Source organism: Drosophila tropicalis, unplaced genomic scaffold, assembly GCF_018151085.1.
Source record: "Drosophila tropicalis isolate 14030-0801.00 unplaced genomic scaffold, ASM1815108v1 contig_593, whole genome shotgun sequence".
Taxonomy (NCBI): domain Eukaryota; kingdom Metazoa; phylum Arthropoda; class Insecta; order Diptera; family Drosophilidae; genus Drosophila; species Drosophila tropicalis.
The window spans coordinates 15,502,375-15,514,333 of record NW_027173070.1 but is presented as its reverse complement, the minus strand read 5'-3'; the positions used below and the strand labels follow the sequence as shown (position 1 = coordinate 15,514,333).

The window sequence follows — 11,959 nt, the reverse complement described above, 5'->3', positions numbered from 1 at the left end:
GTTTGAGTTCCCTTTAATGTTAGGAAAACAACAAAAACATAAGTACATACATACATACATCGTCTATATTGGGAAAATGATTTCTCTATGAGAAGATTCGTTTCAATTCATCTATGACAGAGGCCACACATTCTCGTATGCATATTCTTCATCTTTTTTTTTCTGCTTCATTCAGTCATTCATCCATTCATATTTCATAGTGAAACAAACCGTGCATTTTGTAAATTAATAACGCACGCAACTAAATTAATTTAAAATCATATTTATAGCATTTTAGTTAATTAAATGCGCAAAAATGTGCGAGTTGTCTTCATTCCCATCGCCATGAGTTTGTCTCCCGACTCATGAGGAGAGCCTCCTAGGTGAAAGTGTCAACTGCATGAGTGTGGTTGCTTTCCTCTTTGCTGTGTGTTGTTTGTTGTTGTTGTTGCTGTGTGTCTGTCGCACACCTCTTTTTTGCCATTCGCCTGCTTGCCGCGACATTTATGAACTTTATGAAGTCTGCTCCATAAATCATCTCACACACTCGCACAACATTTGGGCAGGGATAAGGTTCTGCTTAGGCGAATTTAATGAAAAAAGGAAAATAGAAAACAAACAAAAATGCGAAAACCACGATACGGGGACACTCTTTTTTCGTAATTCAACATGAAACGGAAGAAATAATATAGAGAAAGATATTAGATTGTTCCCCGTTACAGAAAACTTCACCAATACTTTAAATCCTATTTAACTAGTCAGTCTTTTCATTTTGTTTAGATTTTCACATAAAACGTAATGTTGTACACAAAAGTTTTCAGAGCCTCGAAAACTCTGAGAAGAAACGATTATGGTTTGAAATTAGGAAGAACTATTCCCACTTCAGATGGTTGAAAAGAGATTAAAAAGTTTATTATGTTTCTTTAATAATCCAAAATTCGAATAACCCTTTCATCTGTTTTCACCAATTTGTTTCAAAAACAGTTTTTGACTCTTTGCTCAAATTTTGAATGAATTCAATTATGAGTACTAACTTTAAGACTCTATTTCTAATGTAAATAATAAATTATCCCTTATAAAGTCAATGTGTTTCGCCCATTTAATCTATCATAATGGACGATCAAAGCCAAATCATGTAAACTCACATGGTTTTAAATTTCTGGATTAATCAATACAAATGTCTCTCTGCAGTGCTGTTACCCTTTATGGGATTAGAGTACACCTACAATGTATTCCACCTTTTCCAAGATCTCGTGCGTTTTTGGCATAAGTTGTCTGCACGAAAGCGAAAGATGAAATCATGTGGTCTACAGAGGGACGAAAAGTAGAAGGAGTAAAGGTGGCATCATATACTAAGGTGAATGAATGTGAGTGAGTGGTTGGTTGCAACATGTGTGCCACTTCTGCCGCATGGCGCATTGCTACACAACCAACGACTGTTCTTTGTTTGTTTAAATATTTTCTTCCCTGCCATATTTTGTTTTCAGGTTACTTGTTTTATTTTCTCCAAGAATAAGAGGGTGAGAGAAAGTTTTGTTTATTATTTTGCGCTTATTTCTAATTTTTTGCGCATTAACTTTGCTTTTCGGTTGTTTTTTTATTATATTTATTTATTTTTTTGTGTGTTTCCCGAGATTTATACAACAATATTTTCAGAGGCAGCAAGTTAATGTGGCGCATTATAGAGTTTCGCATGGATTATGCAAAGTTATGCGGACCTACGTTCCCCGTTTTGGCCCCCTGGCATGGGCAGGGCGAAGGGGAAGCCAATAAAGTGCAGAGCCAAGCAACAGTAGCAAAAGCATCACATATAAAACAATTTGCCTACAAAGGGCCGCAATTTAAAATTGTTTATAAAACACATGAGCATAAAACTTGCATGATGGCCAAAGACGTAGATGTGGATGAGGATGCGGATGCGGATGCCAATGAGGTTGTGAGGATGCTAAAAACAGTGGCCAGGCCACAATAGCTCCCAAAGGTCGGCATTAAATTCTGTTGCTGCTGCTACTATTCGGCTGGCCTACATAAGCCAGCAGGCCCAGAGAGATGGCGTTGGGGCGATTCAATGTGAGGGATGGGGGTGGGGGTCGGTGGGATTGTCCTAACTACACCATGGGGACAGCAATTGATGATAGTCTAAGGCTAAAGCCAAAGCGAATGGCTCCAGGATATAAAAGGACTTAGTCGCATGTTAACGCAACGCCTACGCAGATCCATAACAACCTAACAGAAGATGAAGCTGGAGCAACTACCCTCAAATGCAATGCAGCCCGAAGGTGGGAGGGCAATGCGACTTATGCCTCCCCAAAGTCATCCCGTACTGTTCTCCCGGCTTTCATTATGAAGTCATAAACGCACATGCAGCAGCAGCAGCAGGACCAAAAAATTGGGTAGACCCGAAAGCCCCCCTCAATACCAGCTTCACTTCCTGCCCACTTCCATCCCTAAGGCTTGATTCTTGTTGTTTTTTTAGCACATGTAAAAATGCTTGGGAGCTGAAAGAAAAATTAAACAACGAGATGTGGACAATTTTCGGGCACAGCCTCGAGCTTAAATTGTTATTACCAAAAGCGAGGCGGGGTTGGCTTCTTCTCCCCCCCATTCCGTGCTCTGTCTGCTCTGTTTATGAGTTGTAAAGCCGTAGTCAGACAATAGCCTAGTCCTGCAGCAACAACACATGAGAATGCTAAGCCCGAGGACATATTACCAGAAAGAGAGTCTGGTCTAGTTTGCCATTTTAAACAGCAAACTGTAGCCTAGGAAAGCCAAACCGTCAATGGTCTGTGGGTAGCTTCTTATGCCTGGCTGCATTTCGTATTTATGTTCGCTTTTTTTCCTTCGTCTTTTTTTTACTGCTCCTCCTAATATGTGCGAGGATTTTCTATAGACCTGAGAAGGGGAAGGAAAATGGGATTGGGAGGTCCTAGCCGGCATTCGCCTAGGTGAATTGTAAATTGTGCAAATTTGTTTAGCTTAACAACACAATGGTTAAAATTGGGGGCGGGGCCGAGAAGAGGACAAAGGTAGCAGTATTTAATTTTAGATTTAAAGTAAAATTTGTTGGAATTTGTGAAGCAGAATTTTTGTTGATAACCTAGTTAAAATAAATCGTTGAAAAATCTGCAACGAAAAACGAGGACTTTAATTCTTTTCTAATATATACATATAACGTAATTGATCACAATATAGACAAGAAATAACCAAGTACTTGACTTTATTACGATTATTTGGTTTAAGGTACTTCGTAGTCTATCTTCTACTACTGAAAATTTCTTTAGAATACGTAAATATCAAAACAAAACTCAGAAAGAAGTTTTCCGCAAGAGGCGTATCTATACTTTAGTTAGAGGAGCGATCACTATAAATACAATCCAACGGCTCAAGTTTGGGCGCTCCTTACTATTATATTTCATTTTCCTGTTCTAGTTCTCATCATATCCGGGTAAACAGCTTTCGGGATGAATGGAAGATCTTCGTTTGGCAAGCACTATTTGCTAAGAATATTTGTTGCAGACGTTAATCCATGCATCTACTTATTTTTATGAACATTTCAAGAAAAAGTATTAAATTGAACAGTTTTACTTTAACTCAACGTCGGTTCTTAATTCGTCACTATCCCATATTTTCAATGGGGACAGTTTTGAGAGAATTTTAAAACAAAGCTTTTAAAATTGAAAATAAAAATACCATACTGTTGTGTTTTTTCTTATAATTATATTTTAAATTATGTCAAAATGGGCGGCAATTTGGTCATTTCGACCCAAAAACATTTATAACTGCACTTTTTCCCCTACTCTTTTTAATATTAATTCAATTTGTGTTAATATTTTATTGTCTATGAGAATTGATTGATTTGAAACAAAGATATTGGCAACTAAGCATTGACCGATCGACTTGCTTTAAAATTAAATTTTATTTAGTTGAGAAGTTCCTCAATTTAATAAATATATTTATGAACCAAATCGATTACGCATTAAATTTATTTGCACAGCTTTGCACAAGGCAAACGATTGATTAACGATAGGTTAAAATTTTGTTTACTATTTAATTAATCATGTCAAATTACAAATATTATTTACAAAATATTTACCTTTTCCTTTACTCGCATAATCAAAAGTCACGTTTCGAAATCACTTCACTTAGAAATCACGTTATTGTTCGAAATCACTCACCAAAAAAATACTTTGCAACACTCTGCAAATACAGCTACGATCGGTCACACACACACATACATATATATAACATAGTTGTACGCTCTGCTTGCGCGCTCTCTCATGCTCTCTCTTTTTCACCCACACACTTTTTTAACGACTGCAAAGACATTGGCCAAAGGAGTCTCAACTTTTTGTTTGCTTTGTAAGAAATAAAACAAAGCATATAAATTTTGTTTCAATTCTAATTATTGTGCCAACTTGAAGAAACTTGCGCTAATTAATTTCAAATCTTTTACACATTGAAACACAAAAATATGCGAAAACAAAAACCCCCACAAAAAGCTTAACAACCGAACGCCACGATAAAAGCAGAAAAACTATCGAATATGTTATCGATATTTCGCCTTGCTCCTTAATGAGTTGCGATCGATAGTTTAACCTACTTTTTTTTTGAATTGACGGTTACAGATTTAAACTTGAAAGAAATGTGAAATTACAATTACAAAATTACTCATAATTTTTAATCCCAAATTTTAATTGGCAATCAGTGTCTATCCCAAATGCCCCTTAACTGTATTTAACTACATTTTCTCATCTTTCTAAAGGGGGACAACTGAATGATAACAAGTTATTATCAGAGTTCAAAAAAGACATTATTTTAATTACAACTATCATATGCCATATCAAATTTTGTCCTTAATAATATAGTATTATGACTGGCAATCTAAACTCAAATGACTGCTACTGTATACCATAAATATCTTTATACTTTCAAGTGCGTCCTCGACCATTTTTGAAATACGATGAAACGCAATAGCTTTAGCCTCTCCTTTTACCATCTTTTTATTTTTTGATGTTGTTGTTGTTTAATGTCTTGGGGGTGTTAAACTAATTGAATGGCTTGTTCATTGTACACATCTCCATGTCCATGTCCATGGGGGCAAAATCTAGAGCCACTCACAGTGGATGGTTGCCCACCCCCATGATGGGTGAATTTACCATCATTCGATCTCAAATTTCACTTGCCTTCCAATATTACAAAAAACAGAAAAAAGGCCACGCGTCAATTAAATTGAAGTGCATGTAAAATGTATTTTAAAAGCTTGGCCAATATTGTATTACTATGAGCACAAAGAGAGATAGAGAGAGAGAGAGAGCGAGAGGGATAGTAAATGAAAGTGGAAGAGTGGTAAAAATCGCGCTAACGATAAGACTAAAGCTGGTTTACTGAACGCGTGTGCTTACCTCAGCACGTGCCTGGTAAATTTCTAGCAAAAACTTTAAGTTTCAAATATTCCTTTGCCCTCATTTTCGTCCAACAGAGTCCAGCATCACATTAGAAAAATAAGTAAGATACCAAAAAACTAAACTTGATACAATCAAGTCGTCAAGGGGATACACTCTCTTTTTCAATAACCTAGTTACATTTTATTGGTTTTAATTCAATAAATTAGTTAAGGGATTGATCGACTTTAAACCTTTATAAAATTCAGTACCTATCAATTGATTTTTATCCGTTTATTAATGAGATATCCTTGATTATTTTGCCAAGCTTTTTTTCAATATATGGACAAGAAAGGTTTTAAGTTAATTATTTTAAGATGTAAAGAAATTTTGCTTTTCTTTTATTATGTTAAAACTTTTTGCGGTTTTCTTTTATCAAAGGTCATTACAATTTGCAAAATTAATATACCTCTTTGTGTGAAAGAGTATAAAAAGAAAAATGTTCGACAGTTTACAACACATTTTTGGCATACTTCACACAATCTACTGATGAAGTCAACTGGAAAACTCGCATTGCCTTTGATGTTACGTTAGCAATTGCAATACACACATACACACACTGGGGCACACACACACACACACACACGCACAAAGGATGCCATTTGTTAAATGTCCTTTGGCGCATTTCAAAGCCCACAAAACTTCAAAGCCGGAAAATGACCTTTGTGTGTGGCTGCGGCTGGAAATAGAGAACAGAGACGAACAGAGGAAAGCAGAAGCTGCTGCTGCTCCATACAGAAAGAGGCCACTAAATAGTAATTTACTAAATTAGTTTGTTTTTCTAATTACACCACACCATCAACAGAAACTCAACCACTAACACATCATCATCATCGTCATCATCATTGACTGGGTGGTCAGGAAAGTGGGTTTTTTTTTTGAAGGTTCTCTGCCACTTGCGGCCGACCATTAAAATTTTCGTAATTACTCTAAAAGGATTTCAATTAGCGTTTGGAAACGCGTTAAGCTAAATGAAAATGTCCGCACGCAGCACACATAATAATACATAATAATAATAATAATAATCAAAGTCATAAAAAATATTAGCTTAACTAACTAAATGCGAAGAAAAAAAAAAAAACGAAGCCAATTAACATAATGCCATAAAAATGCAATTAAAAATTATAGAAAAAACGAGGAGAAAAAAAAAACGAAAAGGTAAAAGAAATGTATGAAAATTATGTAATAATGCAAAAATAATAGAGCAAAAACGTGCGGCGACAAACAACATGCAGAATAAATAATTGCCCCATATAAACAATTTCAATAAAACGTTTTTTAATTAAAATGTATGTATGTATATGTAGTTGGTGTGTGCGTGTGACATTGCCTTAGGTAAACCAATTTAAGGATACCCTGTAATCAGATATCGATTTGAAAGTATTTTCATTCATTTGGGAACATTTTAATAATAACTTGTAAATTGTGAAATTCTAGAAATTTAAGGAGAATTTTCTATCTGATTGTGAGAGGAAGCATCAATTGGTATAGATACATATATATGTATATTATAATTATGATCTAAAAAGTTAAATGTTAAATACCCAACAAAAAATGAATTCAAATTAAATGCTGCTTAGTTAATAAAAAGTTAAAAACATAATTAAATTTATTGACTTAAGACAGGGCGACATGATTTTTGCTGACGTTAACTTAGGAAGCGTTTTTAACTAATTTGTCCATCTCGTCCAGATTTTGTGAAATCTGAAGATCTGGGTTTGGAAAATAGGCAGCCAAAATTTAAAACGAATATTAAACTGTTTAAACTGATTTTAGAATATCCTGTGTAAGAAAATTAGTTCTTGTTAACTAATAAACAATTTGTGAGACGCAGCAGACACCCACAATTCTTTAAAATTTAAAAGGTAGACAATTCTTGGAATCTCTATAGCATACTTTTTGGTTCTAATTTCTCTCATTATAGAACCATATTCAAAGTGTAAGATATTATGCACTATAACAAGTTTGTAAATTTCTTTTAAATCAATCCTAATATATTAATAGGATAAAATAATAATGTTTTTAGTATAATATTATGCTTATATCATGGAATAATATATTGCAATTGAGATCATTTTGAATAATTTTAACACATTTTTTCGAAATTCTGACGTGATGGAGAAAAACTAAGTACAGGGCCGTGAGCAGAATCCTTCAATTACTATAGAAGACCTATTGAACTTAAAACACTTTTTCATGACCTCAAAAATGTCGGCCTGTGTAATTAAAGTATTATCTTTATTGATATTATTCAAAGATCTAACACCTTTACTACTTAAAGTAAATTTTTAATAAATTAACATATAAATATATTAAATAATAATATAATGGATTTCAGTAATTAAGTCCAATAACAATATACTGAGTAATGTAAGTAACTTTTCCTAATAGTTATTAAGAGAATTATCTATTTAGTTTCGTAACACTTTTATTAATTATAGTAGAGAAATTCATATATTTTTTGAATTTTTTAATGAATGTTAAAACTATATTTCCAATCCAACATACTTATAAGGGAAATTTTTTCCCCTAAAGCTATTTCTTTCTATAGAATTGTTCAATTTTGGATAAATTGTAAAGGTTATTAGATAGTGAACTATTTTAGTCTAAATTATTTAAAGTCAGATGGTGTTAACGGTATATGTTTATGTTCTTAAAACTCCGACTTTGAAGCAGTATATCACATTAATAAAAAATTACAGAAACTGTGTTCTGGAGCACTCGATTTATTCACAACATGCTTTTGAAGCATCAAATGAACACAACTTTAGAGATCATAGAGTTATTTCCTTATAAATGTGCACTATGTTCGATCTATGCTCTAGTTTCTATGTGAGACAGAGTTCCTAACAATTCAATGAGCTTGGGTGAATCTAGATAACATTTTCTTGTGAAACAGATTGCATTTTAATAAAGCATATTGGGAAAATCATTGAAATTCTTTTTAATATTCTTAATGTATAAATATATTTGACATATTTTAAAAGTAGTTACAATCGTGTAAACAGATATAAGATTTATGAATTAAAAGTACTTGCCAACTTACTTCAATCAACACAATAAAAAATAATAATATAATTACTTGACACGTGATTTATGTGTTCTCAAAAAGCCATTTTCAGAGGTACATATAACTCATTAAGTACTTCCCTTGTAAACTTAAAAATTTAAAAGGGAAGATATGTCTTTATATATTTTCTTAATATTTTTGCAATATTTTATTGTAGATGAAAACTAAAGCAGCTTCATTTAACCATTTTTGAAACTAACTTATTAAAAGTGGATCTAATATCAATCAGTTAAATGTTTATTTTAGACCGAATGAATAATAATTGTTGTATTTGAATAATATCCATTATACAACAGTCCTTAACTACCCTTTATTCCATTTTACTCTATTAGAGGGTATGAAAAATATTTAGATATTTTTATAACTCATTGCAGCAAAAAGCAAACTAAGCTGAAAAATATTTTGTTGCATTGCTGTTGACAGCCTCCGGCATATTCAAATACATACATAAATAAATAAATAAACTTTGATAATATTTACCTGAAAATGAACTAAATATTATGCATTATTAGACAGATAACTCAATAATTAATTATTATGTAACCAAATTGCAAATTGGATGAAACTAGAATGGAACGAAATGGTAGACAAGTCGAATACAAATTGCATCAATATGAAAACCTAAAACAAACAGTTCCAACTGATAGATAACATGGCCAACAATTTCACTATCTTTTAGTTTATCGGTGAAAATTTATTTGACTAATAGTATTTAAGTTATTTGTTCAATATACTCACCTGAACTTTTCAATGGGGAGAACCTTATGGAAGTGTGTCCCAGTTGATTGTTTAACACGAACTAAACAGAACTTTGAACTCATTGGATGCCTCGTGTTTGATTATTATTAATGCAACAAATAAATAAAATTAATTAATTGAAAACCTTGGCAATGAAATTAGCCATTTCATTTAGCGCAATCAGCGTGACAAATGCATTTTCTAATCAAGATGCAAAATACAAAACACTTTGCCCCTGGAAGCATATAAAAACCCATGAGCAGAGTGGAGTGAAGCATCACAACTAAAGCAAAATGAAAGCTACTTTGGCATTAACATTGCTCCTGAGTTACTTGACAGCATTTCTAGTGGTAAGTATTAAGGTAGCACTAGTCATAAAATCCATTTAAAATGTCGACTTTTATCCTTTTTAAGACTGGCGACGCACCTGATATCGGCAAGGTAACAACTGCCTGCATGAACGAGAATGGAGTGTCGGCTCAAGATTTTGCCGATTTGAAGTCTGGGGCAACCAAGCCGGAAGATGTCAAGGACAATGTTAAATGTGCCACACAGTGTATCCTTGTGAAACTCGGTTTTATGGATGCGCAGGGCAATGCTTTGACTGACAACATTAAATCGAAATTCGCAAGCTCTCCAATGGCAAGCGCTGTTAACACGGCTATGACTACATGTGGCGGAGTCAAAGGCGCCAATCCTTGTGACACGGCCTTCCAGATCTTGGCCTGCCTTCAACAGAATTCCCAGGCAATATCCAGCATGATGCACTAATAAATTTGGCCACCACAATGGTTTGACTATCATCACAGCTGTAGAAATGGAAAATATATCCTTAGATGTTTTAAAGCAGAGCTCAAGTTCGTTTTACTAATTTCTAGTTCAAGAGGTTGAACATTTTTCTAGATTAGGATAAGGAAATCAATTGGGATCATGGGCTTGTTGAGCCTCTTTTCCTAAGCGTTCCAACTCGAAGTCTTGATGTTTTCTTTTCAATTCTTTTTTCATGGTCCTGCATCATTTTCGTGATTGTGTGGAATTCGATATCCCTATAAGGTAAAAAATGTTATTGAATTTGGTCATTAAATAAAAGGTAAAGTCTAGTAAATCAATACAACTAAGAAAAACCAAGCTATAAAAAGTAGATAGAAGATTATTTTAAGCATTTCTCGGTAGATAAGTTGTCTAAGTGGCCAGATACATGCCATACTAAATAATAGGTAAATATAAATAATTGATTAGTTTTTAAATAAAAACTAATCTTGCTTTGTTCACAATTAAAACAAAACATCAAAAATATATCATTCTTGATTTACATTTTACAGAAACAGCTCCAGCCTTAGTTGTTTATGTTAATTTATCATTCGGTCTATTTATCGTTTGCTTTGAGGTGAATGTGGTTAATGAATTATGGTAAAAGTGAAGGACAATTTTTGGCGTATTTGTCGTCTAACTAATAAATTTAACATGGGATAAAACAAAACTAATGAATCAAGATATTTGATCATTTTGTCTATGTAATAACCAGTCCATTCATTTTATGACTCACATTTGAATATTAATGTGAAGAAATGACAATAGAACTTTATAACTATAGTTAATTAGTACCTTGGCAATGATGGCAATTGGTCTATTTTATTAAACCAGACAGCGTGACAAAAATATTTGCTAATCAAGATGTGAAAATGCGCTTTACCAATGAAACCGTATAAAAACACTTGTAATAAGTGCACTGAATATCAGAACTAAGCCCACAACAATACGAAATGAGAGCCACTCTAGCATTGACATTGCTCCTAAGCTACCTGGAAACTTTTTTAGTGGTAAGTGTGTTTGGTAGTTGTGAAAACATCTAATAATGACTCTTCTATCCTTCGAAAGGCAAGCGAAACACCAGATATTGCCAAGTTAACAACTAATTGTATGGCCGAGCATGGGGTAACTATTAAAGACTTTGCTGATCTAAAGTCTGGGGCCACCAAGCCAGAGGATGCAAGTGACAGTATTAAATGTGCCACACAGTGCGTGGTAGTGCAACTTGGTTTCATGGATGAGGAAAGTAATATATTAATAGACAATGTTAAGGCAAAATTCGATAGTACTCCCATGGAAAACACTGTTATGGAGGTTTTAAGTAAATGTGGCGGAATCAAAGGTGCCAATCCTTGTGACACGGCCTTCCAAATCATGAACTGCCTTCAACCAATCGCTAGTTAAGTATATAGAAAATAAATTTTTTTAGATGTTTAGTGGCAGAAATATGCAAAAAATTTATCTTAACAATTAGTTTTCACTTTCGAATCTGCGTGTAATAAATAAAAGATTGTGTAATTTGTGTTAAAAGATCTTCGAAATAACTATTATCTTTATCTCCTTAAAAACATCTTATAGAGCTATTTATCACATCAGATCAAGATTTTTGAATTTGTTTAACCGAAAGCGTTATGAAAAGCGTATTCTACCAAAAATTCTACGAATCTTTCAACAAGATGTCTTAACATGTGCTTTTGAGGATTAACTATATTTTTTTGTCTATTTGCTGTTGTTTAACAGACAGAAACTATTTACACAAGATAAAGCCACCAAATTGTATATGTCTTGGATTTCCGTAAAGTACATACAACCTTATTCGTTGAAATTAAAACTTCGAATGAAAAGTAAACTTAAATGGAGCTTAAACTCTATAATGCATTCAGAAAAGTCTTGAATATAAATGAAAAAAACAATTTGAAAT

The 11,959-nt window shown here is 33.4% G+C and overlaps 1 protein-coding gene across 1 annotated transcript; it reads left to right on the top strand.

Annotated features, from left to right (window-relative positions):
* Positions 1-9,505: 9,505 nt before the first annotated feature.
* Obp56g (Odorant-binding protein 56g) lies at positions 9,506-10,079 on the top strand. The gene is made up of 2 exons (XM_068290570.1): positions 9,506-9,578; positions 9,643-10,079. The coding sequence occupies exons 1-2, from the start codon at positions 9,522-9,524 to the stop codon at positions 9,997-9,999; spliced, it is 414 nt and encodes a 137-aa protein (XP_068146671.1). The 5' UTR covers positions 9,506-9,521; the 3' UTR covers positions 10,000-10,079.
* Positions 10,080-11,959: the final 1,880 nt, after the last annotated feature.

What these genes read in the sequence shown, in the direction of transcription:
- Obp56g (XM_068290570.1), top strand. Translation starts at nt 9,522, where the DNA reads ATGAAAGCTACTTTGGCATTAACATTGCTCCTGAGTTACTTGACAGCA. An exon ending in ACTTGACAGCATTTCTAGTG is followed by an intron (nt 9,579 to 9,642) that starts GTAAGTATTAAG and finishes ATCCTTTTTAAG; the next exon opens with ACTGGCGACGCACCTGATAT.